The sequence below is a fragment of the Canis lupus genome, chromosome 5 (genome assembly GCF_003254725.2).
Source record: "Canis lupus dingo isolate Sandy chromosome 5, ASM325472v2, whole genome shotgun sequence".
Taxonomy (NCBI): domain Eukaryota; kingdom Metazoa; phylum Chordata; class Mammalia; order Carnivora; family Canidae; genus Canis; species Canis lupus.
The window spans coordinates 63,968,269-63,980,075 of NC_064247.1; the positions used below are offsets into that span (position 1 = coordinate 63,968,269).

The 11,807-nt window shown below is 47.8% G+C and overlaps 2 protein-coding genes across 8 annotated transcripts in view; one reads left to right on the forward strand and one right to left on the reverse strand.

Annotated features, from left to right (window-relative positions):
• The window catches only part of FANCA (FA complementation group A), a 62,334-nt gene that overhangs the window by 48,671 nt on the left and 1,856 nt on the right, over positions 1-11,807 (forward strand). For 2 of the 7 annotated variants that reach the window (XM_049110576.1, XM_025427151.3), the window contains exons 31-42: positions 3,724-3,805; positions 5,122-5,288; positions 5,871-5,976; positions 7,109-7,168; positions 7,310-7,414; positions 8,110-8,222; positions 9,026-9,164; positions 10,250-10,312; positions 10,554-10,656; positions 11,053-11,128; positions 11,380-11,536; positions 11,659-11,751. In XM_049110576.1, coding sequence (XP_048966533.1) covers positions 3,724-3,805; positions 5,122-5,288; positions 5,871-5,976; positions 7,109-7,168; positions 7,310-7,414; positions 8,110-8,222; positions 9,026-9,164; positions 10,250-10,312; positions 10,554-10,656; positions 11,053-11,128; positions 11,380-11,536; positions 11,659-11,751 — 1,264 coding nt within the window. Of the gene's footprint in view, positions 1-460; positions 1,539-3,723; positions 3,806-4,202; positions 4,253-5,121; positions 5,289-5,870; positions 5,977-7,108; positions 7,169-7,309; positions 7,415-8,044; positions 8,223-9,025; positions 9,165-10,249; positions 10,313-10,553; positions 10,657-11,052; positions 11,129-11,379; positions 11,537-11,658; positions 11,752-11,807 lie in introns of those variants that run through there. The other 5 variants (XM_049110577.1, XR_007410904.1, XM_049110578.1 and 2 more) reach the window with 5 other exon arrangements.
• LOC112646848 (3-hydroxyisobutyrate dehydrogenase, mitochondrial-like) lies at positions 201-2,025 on the reverse strand. The gene has a single exon (XM_025427173.3). It carries the CDS (start codon positions 2,006-2,008, stop codon positions 998-1,000), a length of 1,011 nt encoding a protein of 336 aa, XP_025282958.3. The 5' UTR covers positions 2,009-2,025; the 3' UTR covers positions 201-997.

An 11,807-nucleotide genomic window follows, 5' to 3' on the forward strand; every position in this document is an offset into this window, starting at 1 on the left:
TCATTATGGTTTTTTAATTTTTTTTCCATTATGGTTTTGATTTGTTTTTCTCTGCTGGCTAATGATGTTGAGCATCTTTTCAATTGCTTGTTGACAATTTGTGTTATCTTCTTCGAGAACTGTCACATCTTTTGCCCATTTTATAATTGGGTTCTTTTATTGATTTTTAAGAATTCTTTATGTATTCTGGATCCCAGATCTTTTTTTTTTTATCAGCATAGAAATTTATTTTAATTCAAAATAATATGGTTATATTTAGAATAACATAATAATTATCTAAAGCAAATATCATCATTGGCTCTGAAACAGTTCTAAAGATGTCATTCTTTTGAAGTCAAAAAATATGTAGTAAGAATGTATAAGGAAGCAAAAATATAAAAAACAAGTTTGCTGAGTATTGGGAGTTGTAACAAGGACACACTAAGATAATGTAACAGAGTCCAAATTCTAATACATGCAGCAAAGAGTTCTCTGGCTTTATCAACTTCCTGGAAAATCAGTAACCTCAGTACTGCAAGAATACCACCACTTGGTTAACCGGACTGACTTCCTGAGGGACACAGGTAGTAATTCATTATACTTCCCCTTTTTCTACCTCTTTCCCCGACACCAATTTCTTTTCTTTCAGATAGGTTTCATCCTGCTAAAAAAATACTTGGCTTTATCTGTAAAGTGGAGTAAATAATATCCTGATTGAAGTATGCTACAATTTAGTTGAAGGTGCTCAGGGATCAAACTTCTGAAAAAGGTTAATCAGCTAGTTAGCAGAGACCATCAGTGGCTTACAGGAAAAAAAAAATTCAGATAACACATGTTTGCTAAATAGATGAAAAGAATAAGCAGTTAAAAATGGGTGAAAAATCCTAGGGTTTACTGGGACCTAGACAATCAAAAGCAGACAGGTGACCTTTGATTAAACCCATTTACTTGTGGAGTGAGCTATACAGAGGCTCCAGAAAGTTTAGTTTCCAACAGTGTGCACGGCCAAAGGGCAAACTCAGAAGGTCTCTTCCTCTCGTAGAAACTGGAAGACTGACGAGAAGTCTTTCTTTGAGTAACCCTTTGCACACATCATCCTGTAGATCTGATGGGCTTGACTACCCAGAAGGATTGGGCTCTTCGTGCTGGTGGCAGAGTCTTGTGCTAACCCCAGATCCTTAGCCATGAGCGTAGCTCCAAATCCACCCTGATAGTTATTAGCTGATGGAACTCCATCCATCACCCCAGGTACGGGATTGTAAGTGTCACTGGACCAACACCGTCCTGAGCTCATATTTAGGATTTTCGCCAACAGTTTTGGGTCAAGCCCTAACCTGATTCCAAGATTCATAGCTTCAGCAGTTCCAATCATACTAATGGCTAACAGCATGTTGTTGCAGATCTTTGCAGCCTGCCCGGTCCCAACAGCTCCACAATACACCACATTGGAGCCCATGCACCCCAGCAACTCCTGGGCAGCAGCAAATTCATCTTCGGCTCCTCCCACCATAAATGTGAGGTTCCCAGACCGAGCAGCTCCCACACCACCAGAAACAGGGGCATCCATGAAAACTGCTCCCATTTTCTCGACTTCTTTGGCCAATTCTTTTGAAACTGCAGGATCAATAGTACTGGAGTCTATTAATAGTGAGCCTTTCTTCACTTTTTTTAGAATTCCATTTGCTCCAGAATAAGCTTCTATTGCATTGATACTGGTGGGCAACATTGCAATAATTCTGTCAGCTTTTTCAGCTACATCTGCTGGGGAAGACACTACCTGTTCACCTGCATCTTGAAACTCTTTACATACATCAGGGAACACATCATAAATAATGAGTGGATAGCCATGTTTCATGAGGTTTTTTGCCATTGGATTCCCCATGTTGCCCAGTCCAATGAATCCAACTGGAGTCTTGGAAGCCATTGACCTAGAACATACCGCTGCAAGGCTGGCCGCGGCCGGGCGCTGCCTGCGGCTCCAATACCGGAGGCCGGAGGCCGCTGCACAGAGCCGTAAGGAGGCCGCCATGCTGCCCCCGCTCCGCCTCCCCGCGGTGACCTCTGTGGCTCCCGGCTCACCCACTGACTGCGAGTGTGCGCCGCGGAGCGGGCGGGATGCACCGCGGCGTGGGGCCGCGCGCGCACGCGCTCTGCAGCTCAGGGCGAGCTCCCACCGAGGAGGCGCGGCCCGGCGAGACCCGGGTCGTCAGTGCCCTCTGGATCCCAGATCTTTAACAGATAAGAGAAGGAAACATTTTCTTCCATTTTAGGAGTCATCTTTTCACTTCCTCCTTTGTTGGAGTCCTTTGATGCACAAAATGTTAAATTTTGATGAAGTTCAGTTCATCTATTTTTTTGTTTTAGCTCCATTTGATTTAATTTTTATGGAATAAGTTAAGGATCGACCTTCACTCTTTTGCATGTAGATATCCAGTTGTCCCAGCATGTTTTGTTGAAGACATGGTCCTTCCCCAATAAATGATCTTGGCACCTTTGCCAAAAATCAGTTAATCCTACCTGTGAAGATTTGTTGTTGGACTCTCTTCATTTTGGTGTACACATCTATTCTTATTGCCAATATCAATATTTTGATTACTGTAGATTTGTAGGAAGTTTTAAATTGGGAAATGAATCTTCTTCTCCCCCCCTCCCCCCCACCCAAGATCATTTTGGGTATTCTGGGTCCTTTGCAATTCCATCTGAATTTCAAGGTCAATTTGTCAGTTTCAACATAACAGTTGGGAATCTGATAGTGATTGCATTGTATCTGTAGATAATTACAGGTAGTTTTTACCACTTTAACAATACCAAATCTTATATCCATGAACATGGGATATCTTTCCATTTATTTAGGTCTTCTATAATTTTTTCAACAGTGTTTTATAGTTTTCAGTGTACAAGTCTTGCACTTTCTTGGTTAAATTTATCCTTAGGTATTTTATTCTTTCTAACACCATTGTAAATGTAATTAATATCTTAATTCCATGCTTGGATTATTTGTTCATTGCTAGTATAGAGAAATACAACTGATCTTTGTATATTGATGGCATGTCCTGCTACTTTGTGAAATTGTTTGCTTTAATAGTTTTTAATTGTGGATTCTTTACGGTATTCTGTATACAAGATCATATCATCTGTGAATAGAAATGGTTTGACTTTTTCCTTTCCAATCTGGATACCTTTTATTTCTTTTTCTGGCTAAACTGTTGTGGCTACTACTTCCAGTGGTATTGAATGGAAGTGGTGAAAGAGAAGAACTTTGTTTTATTTCTGATCTTAGGAGGGAAGCTTTCATCATTAAGTATGATGTAAGCTGCGGGTTTTTCATAGATGGCCTTTATCAGATTAAGGAAGTTCTTTCTACTCCAAATTTGTTGAGTGTTTTTATCATGAAAGGGTATTAAATTTTGTCTAATATCTGTTTATTGAGATGTTTACATGTTTTTTTTTTATTCTATTGATAGGTGTGTTGACTTTAGGGTTTTGAACCAACCTTGCATTCTTAGAATAAATCCCACTTGGTTGTGGTACATAATTGTTTATAGATGTCACTAGATTGGGGTTGCTACTGTATTGTTGTAGAAGGGTTTTTTGTTTGTTTGTTTTTTATTGATGACTGGGTGTCATTTGGTCCCCTGGGACCTCCTGGCTCTATGACAATACTCCACTCTGGAGCCAGGAGAAATAGGAACGCCCTGCACATCAGGAGATACTTAGGAGGCTTTTATTGTGTTTTTGTTTCAGTTTGAGGAGTTACAACTGCTTGGAGAATTCTGATTTGGTTCTCAGCTGCACAGGAAATCGGGATATTTTTTCCAGATTGCAGGTGAGTTAGAAGATATAAAACTCACTGTTTCATGGCATTTGTGTCATCTGCTATTAAGATATTTATTATTGAATATCTTAAGGCAGCTCAATAGAATGAAAAGTCACATCATACATATGATATACCAGACCCAGAGTGACAGTGTGTTCACCTCACCCGTGACTGTCCCCAAGATACAAAAGCTGTGGTGCCAGACCATCTCCAGGCTTAGGGACATTTAAAATTTGAAAGCAGAGGAAATTGAGAAGATACCAACTTTGGTAGTAAAATGGTTGCTATCCACAGCTTGCTGTGTTTTTGTAGCTCTTGGCTATTCTATGTGGATATTAGGCTCTGAGAAATAACGTAAATAGCCCTCTACTTGGCAAAGGAAGGCTAAGTTACTGTTCTTTCACAGGGTCACCTGGCACCTCCACAGGCTGGCGGGTTCTCTTCACCAAAGCAAGTGCATTTAAGAGGGTGTGGAAATGGGGCTGTCGTTTTGAGGTGAAAAGTGCAGTTTTCAGCCAGAGTGCCTCAGGTCTAGTCAGGGCCATAAAGGTCAGACCCTGAGAGCAGGCTCTGAGGTCATAGGGCAGACCACGGCTCCCTTAGGTTTCCGTGTCCACAGTGTGCCTTGGGAATCTACCTTTGGAAGCGTTACGTGAGGCCCCACGTTGACAGGATTGTGTGTGTGGATTTGACGCTTCCTGCTGGTGTTTCTGCTGATGTTCTGCAAGTGCTTGAATTGAGAGAATGTGGGGAGTGACAAGACCATGGAAGGTGTGGCCTGGGGCACTGGGGAAATTTTACCTACAAGTGAATAACACATCCCACTAGAGACTTCCCAGCCCCACAACCCCTCATCTTGACCTCTGGTCCTTCACATTCATCCTACCTGGCTATGGCAGGAAGAGCGAGTGGGGAGGGCAGACAGTGCAGCAGAGGTGATGTTGCAGTGCAGGCGTTTGGCTTGTTCTGCCTCTGCATTTACTGAGTGCCTGCTGTGTATATGCCTTATGTCTGAAATTCACCTGTGCGTGTTAGTAAAAGCAGATGATAAATGATAAACTATTAGCTTTGGGAAATCTGGTAAAGGTGTTCTTTGTCCTATTCTTACTCTCTTTTTGCAAATTTTCAGTGATTTCCAAGTTAAAAGGCTTGGCCCACTCATGCCCAGCTCTTGGGAAACCTTTCTCCCAAGCCAGTCAACCCCATTTCAGAGTCCTGATTGGGGCAGACAGTAAGCTCTGAGGACTTTCTGGCTTCACATCTGGGGATAAGCCCCTGGGACCAGCAATTAAAGTATGTGAATGTTTTGGTCTTGTTTTTTCCAGGAGATGGCTGCTGACCTGGAGCAGGGCCCAGTAGCACCCCAGAGGTGCTCTCCTTCTCAGGGGCACTTCCTTTTCAGAGTTTTCCGCAGACGGCTCCAGGCCCTGGCCAGCGGGTGGGATGTGGCTGCCCGCCTTCAGAGACAGCAGGAGCTGCTTGTGTACAGATGGTACCATGGCGCTGTGTGGAGTGTCTCTTTTGTCACGAGTTTTCTTTTCCATTGGTCATTTGTTTCTGGCCCCTACCCCCAGGCTGTGACTGCATCTTCTCCTTGGGGCTCCCATGGAGAGAGCAGGGTCTGAAGCTTTGGATTAATGCCTGCCTCTTCAGACCCTGGAGATTAATTGTTGAAAGATGTAGCCTAAAGAATTCATGTCGAAATAAGGAAAACCGTGTGTGGTTACAGTTACTCCTTATTTATGAGTGTGAGATCATGTAATCCCCTAGTTCTTGGGCATAGCTATGTTAGTCTATGGTGCACCCTTTTGCCTCCCTAGGTGCAACTCCCTAGGTGCATAGCTATGTTAGTCTGTGGTGCACCCTCCCTAGGTGCAACTTAAGAATGGCTCTTAGAGTTGATGCTGTGAATGCTGACAGGGGGCCCTGCAGGCATGAGTGCTCAGCACGCAGCCCCAGGCGGGGACTCTGGTTCCCAGAGTAAGCAGGGAGGGTTGTTACAGATCTGAGTCTGAGCTCTCTGGGAGTGAAGTTAGGCTGTGCCATCCACCACTGATGCGCTCCTCTTTGCAAGGATCCTCCTCGGTCTGCCCCCATCTATTCTCGTTGGCAGCCCCCAGAACAAACAGCCGGCCACCCCTGACTGCACTGAATTCTTCCACTTGGTCAACTCTGAGCTGGTAGGTGTGGGGCAGCAACCTCAGGACGCAGGGATGGGGTTGGTCTACCACTGAGGGCTGGCTCTTGAAAATTCACGGGTGCATCTGTGGTCACTTGGAGCCCACTGCTTCAGTGTGTGTACAGACCAGCAGATTGCTGAGGGAAAGAACGGGCGTCCTGCTCCAGGAGCGAAGAGAGTGACCACCAGTGAGGTACAGAGATCAGCTGTAACTCCCTTCCTCCAAAGCTTCAGCCCCCCCCCCCCTTTTTAAGATTTTATTTATTCATAAGAGGGACAGAGAGAGGCAGAAACACAGGCAGAGGGAGAAGCAGGCTCCATGCAGAGAGCCCGATGTGGGACTCGATCCCCAGACTGGGATCACACCCTGAGCCAAAGGCAGACGCTCAACCGCTGAGACACCTAGGTGTCCCAAAGCTTCAGTCCTTTCCTGGAGCTTTCCCCAGTGTTCAGCCATCAAGATCCAAAAAGTATTTTAGACCAAGAATCTCCATTTCTTTGCAGTTTTGACATTTCAGGAACACAAAAGCCAGTGATGCTGAGAGGACAGCCATTCCCACCAGTCGGCCCTGCTTTCTTCCATTGTACACCCTGTTCAGTGTCAGGTGCTCCATGATCTTACCCAGAAAAATGAAAGCCTACATGCATCCAGTCAGGGTCACTGAGGTCACCAGGAATAAGCACAGCTTCTACATGCTTCACAACAGCTTCTACCCCTGAAGATGTTTTTCCAGTTCTAAAAAATGCACAAATATGACTAGAGGTGGAAGTAAGGTTCCATTCAGTCACACAGAGCTTTACAAGGTGACTCAGAAAGCAGAGAGGAGCTTTCAGTTCTCAGCAGAGGCCGTCTTCCTCAGAGTTCTCAGAAGGGGCTGTGCAGGCTGGCAGAATGGAGAACCCAGAGGTGGCGAGGCAAGTTGCCATCCCAGCAACAGTGCCATCAGGGAGTGCCGCCCATGCCTCCCAGCCTGTGGCAGGCTGGTGGGGGGTCTGTCTGGCTGCACAAAGGAACCACATCCGTGGTCAGCAGTGGTGCCATGAACATTGCGAAAGCCTCTCGGCACATGCTGCCCTCACCCCCACCCCCAGTCCCGTTGGCTCTTTTCTCACTGGTCTGTGCTGTTTTGCAGAGAAACTTCTGCTGCCATGGAAGTGCCCTGACCCACGACATCACTGTCCACTTCTTCAGGGTAATTTGTTGCCCTCTGCACCTCCCAGATGACCTGCTCAGTCCCCTTGGGCTTGACCCTCATACCCAGTGGTGCTTTGAAGCCGTGGTGCCTTTCAGGGACAGATATGCTGCTGAGCTTCTGGCATGTTCTCTCCTGCAGGGGCTCCTCAACACCTGTTCACAAAGCAGAGACCCCTCCCTGACAGCCAACCTGATCCTGACTACATGCCAGACTGAGTGCCCCATAGTTGTGACCTCTGCTCTGGTAGGTGTAGCTGCTTTCTCACGGCGCATCCGGGGCAGCATCCTGGTTCTTGTTGTTTAGGAGAAAATGAGGAATGGGGGCAGGGGGTCCACAGAATCCACCAGAAGGTAGGAAGACGGACTTCCCTGGCCTTGCCCGCTGGAAAGGAGTGTATCTCTGGGTCTACGTTGGCTGAAGATGCACTCAACTCAGGTTACGCCTGTTTCCTGACAGACAACTGTCAGGACTTGAGAAGTGAGGAGGCCCAGTCCCCTGCTGGCCTGACATACTCACATGGAGGGTGTGAGGTTACCATGGGTGCATTGCTGGCTTTTTTGGAAGTCCTGATAGCACACAGCTCTCCTAGTTGTGTTATATAGAATTCCAGCCCCAGCAGCAGTTGGACTTGAGCTGCTGTAGCCCCTGATCAGTTTGGCTTTACACTGAAGTCTGTGGTTCATTTGGGTGGAATTCACTGCAAAAGCTATTGTGTAAAACATCATGTCCTCTACAGAGGAGGATAGTACCTTGTGGGATTGCCCTGAACTGTAAAGCAAGTACTTGAGACGAACATGAGCAGAGCTGGTGGGGTTAGCAAGCCTCAGGCAGGTCTCCAGTGGTCCCTCAGAGGTTCTGTATCTCGGCTGTCAGGACTGAAGACGGGTCCAAGTCTAGCCTCCCCTGACGTGCTCACTGGTGATCTTTCTCTCTGGAAGTTATGGTGGCCACGCCTGGAGCCTGAACTTCATACCCGGTGGAGGAGATGCTTCCAGGGCCCACTGCCCCAAGAGCTGCAGAGGCTGTGGGAGGCCCAGCTATTTGGCAAGAGGTACGTGGGACAAGGGGAGGAAGCACAGATGTTCTGTAGGGCCTGCTCTAGGTTACCTCCATGAACCCCTGCGATGCAACACAGAAGCCTTAGGGGCAGGCTGAGCAAGATGCACGTGAAAGAGGAAGTCTCCACCCAGCTCTCCAGCCCACCTGCCCCTTGTCTCCTCTCAGGTCCACACAGGCCTGGCAGTGGCAGCATCATGGGGATGTGTCTGAGGGGCAGGTCCCAGCCTGCCCAGCTGGTGGTCTCTGGCATCTGCTGGATGAGTGGAGAGCCGTGTCCTTAGAGGTAGTCAGGAGGAGCTGGTCCCACCCCGCCTCCTCCTATCCCTGTGCAGGGTCCCGAGCGCTCAGAATCCCAGAAAATAAGGAAACCCAAAATACACTACATTCCACTAATTTTTGGCCCTGTTTTTAACGTGCTGGGGAAACTTTCTGAGCATCACTGCAGTCACAGCAGGGACTGAGTAGGAGGATTGTACCCAGAAGCCCAGGGGCTGAGTGGTGGATGGACACCAGGTGAAAGTCCTGTGTCCAACGACCAGGTGTCTGGGTCAGACCCTACCCCCTCCTCACATCCATAGCATGGAAGCATGTTAGGGAACCGGGAGACGACCCTAAACCGACAATGAAGCTGACACAGGTCGTATGTAGAGGTCCTATGTAGGTCCCTTTGCGAAGCCAGGGGGAGCTGGGGACCTAGACTTTGCTTCTGCTGCCCCCTGAAGTTGGATAGGGCTGGCTTCCTGACAGCTTCAGGAGGAAGGACTGGGAGCTTCTATGCTGACCCCTCTCTCCTAGCTGCCTCTCCTCTGACTTGGCATCCCCGCCGCCTGGCCCAGCCTGGGTCTCTGCTGCTGCACTACACTTTGCCATCCAGCAAGCCGAGGAAACCAGAATCAAGAGCCAGCTGGAGAAGCTCAACTGCCAAAGCGAGGAGGCAAGAAATGAAATTTTCATTTTTTTTTTTTTAAGATTTTATTTATTTATTCATGAGAGACGAGAGAGAGGCAGAGACATAGGCAGAGAGAGAAACAGGCTCCTCACAGGGAGCCTGATGCAGAACTCAATCCCAGAACCCCAGGATCATGACCTGAGCCAAAGACAGATGCTCAACCAGAGCCACCCAGGCATCCCTCACTTCTTTCTAGCAGGTTTGTTTTTAATCAGTGTTGAGATCAGCTGTGTTTCTTGAGGTGCGTCTAGTGAACCATGCTTTTCCAAGGACAGATAGGAAGTATGGCATTCTTGTGACTTTTTATTAGGAATTAAAACTTGCCAGGTTTATAGGTGGTGTATCATTTGACTCTCAAGTTTACTGGTAGAAGGAATACATGTTTAACCTTTTTTTTTTTTTTTTTTTTTTTTTACATGTTTAACTTTTGATTCTGCTTGTTTTTATCTTCCCCACAACCCAGGCTGGGGCTGTCAGCTGCCCCAGGGACCTTCTCTGTTCTCCCACAGCCTTATTTCCCTCACCGCTCCCTGAACTAAACCATTTGTAAACTAGAAAGTCAACCTGTCACTCCAGACATACATGCCTGCTTTAGGTTTTGGTAATTTCAATGGCTCCAAGCCTCTCAGGCCTGTGTGTGCTGAGGGGAAGTATCCAGAGAGACCCCAGCCAACCTGGGTGCGCTCCAGGGAAGGTGGGAGGAGGTGGACTCTGGCCTCAAATCAGCATGGGACCTGTGCATTTATCTCTTGGGATCTTAGACACCGTTCCGGACAAGAAGCCCAGGAGCAGGGCTGGGCCGGGCCGGGGATGGCTCGCACAGTTTTCCCTTGCAGCCCCTTTCAAACTGTGTTTAAGGCACATAGAAAATGACCCAGTCAGTAAGATATCCTCAAATTATCACTTGAAAATTTTCCTTCCTGAGAAGATCCACTTAGGGGTAAGATTTATGCCCTCTGCCTATAAATGTTCGGTCAAAGAACAATGTCGACATTCCTTACTTAGAATTACTCTTTGAGGGTACAGCCTAGCTGATTTTCATGTTGTAAATGTACTGATTTTATTTGTAGCTGCTGGTTGTCCTGTTTTTCTTTTCCTTAATGGGCCTGCTTTCATCACATCTCACCCCACATGTAAGACCCCATTGGGTAAGGCAGGGTCTCTGGGAGGAGGAAGGCCCTGAAACCTTTGGAAGGGCTTGTTGGGAGTCCTCTGCTTGCAGAAGCAAGAACCCCTGGGTCCCTGGCCTATTCCTCAGTCACAACTCAAGACTCAACAAAGTGAGCAGAGGCTCCCTTCTGGGCTGGAGGCCACACCCCTTCCCAGGGCAAGCCTGTCTACAGATAGTCAGCCTGTCTCTTCTGTGGGCCATAGGCTGTTGACTTCCTGAAGGCTGTGGACATCTGTGCTGAGATCCTGAGGTGCTTGGACAAGAGGAAGGTCTCCTGGCTGGTGCTCTTTCAGTTGACAGACACTGGTGAGAAGCCCCTGAGACTTGGTAGCAGGGGCTGGCCTGAGTAGGTCCTAGTTACCAGCAACATGGGTGACCCAGTAGAGGCAGGCTGTGGTCCCCACTTTTATTTAGTCCTCCTTCAGAAACTTTCAAGGGTTAAGTATTCACCCTTGGGCCTTAGTTCACTAACTCCTCTTTGGAAGTCTATCTTCACACCAAGTATGTAAACCACTAGGATAAATGCAGTACAAATTCCTTTAAATCACAGAAGAGTTGAGTGGAGTACAGGGGGGTCCCAGGGTGCCACTAGGCCGTCCTATGGGGATCTGCCTCCCTGCCTCTTCGCCCTGGCATGAGGACAACACTCGTCACAGGCAGGCACCTGAGGTCCCCTGAGCCCACCTCCTCCTTTGGTTGCAGATGGTGGTCTGGGGCAAGTCCTCCTCCGCCTGGCCCCAGATCCATACATCAGGCTGCTACCGTTTGCCTTCTACAGGTAAGTGCCCCTGCTCCTCTGGTCGGTGACTTAATACCATCTCTCTCTCTCAGTGAAGGAGTTCACACCCAGGCGGTTGTGTGGTCAGAGAAAGGGTGTCACTCCTTCCCCAATCCTGTGGGACCATTTTGAGTCTCCCTTCACATGGGAAAGATGCCTGTAACCTCGTTCCTCAGATGAGTAGCTGCTCTGTGCTGCCACTCACTTCTGTATGATCTTAAGAGACATGTGCTCTCTTCTCTTACCTTCAGCCTTCTCTCCTACTTTGATGAAGACGCCTTCATCAGGGAAGATGCCTTCCTGCGCGTTGCTGTCGACATGTACCTAAAGCTGATCTGTCTCTTCGTGACTGGGGAGACAAGTGCAGTCTCAGCTCTAGCTGGCAGGAGCCAGGAGCTCCAGGGCCAGGCAGGTGACACCACTCACATACCCATGCAGCCAACTCTCGTGGTACAGTGAGCAGGTGGGGGTGCATCATGACCCCTCACAGTATACCCCCTGACCTGTGGCTCTGCCTGTCTTCTCTCTAGGGTGACCCTGTAGGCTTGATAATAAAAGCTCGTCACTTTCTGCTGCAATCAATACCTAGGTGCCCAGAAAAGAGCTTTGCAAACATGGCAGAGGTAACACCCAGATCCTCAGTTGCATGTGTACTTTTAAGTCCAAATCACTGTTTAAA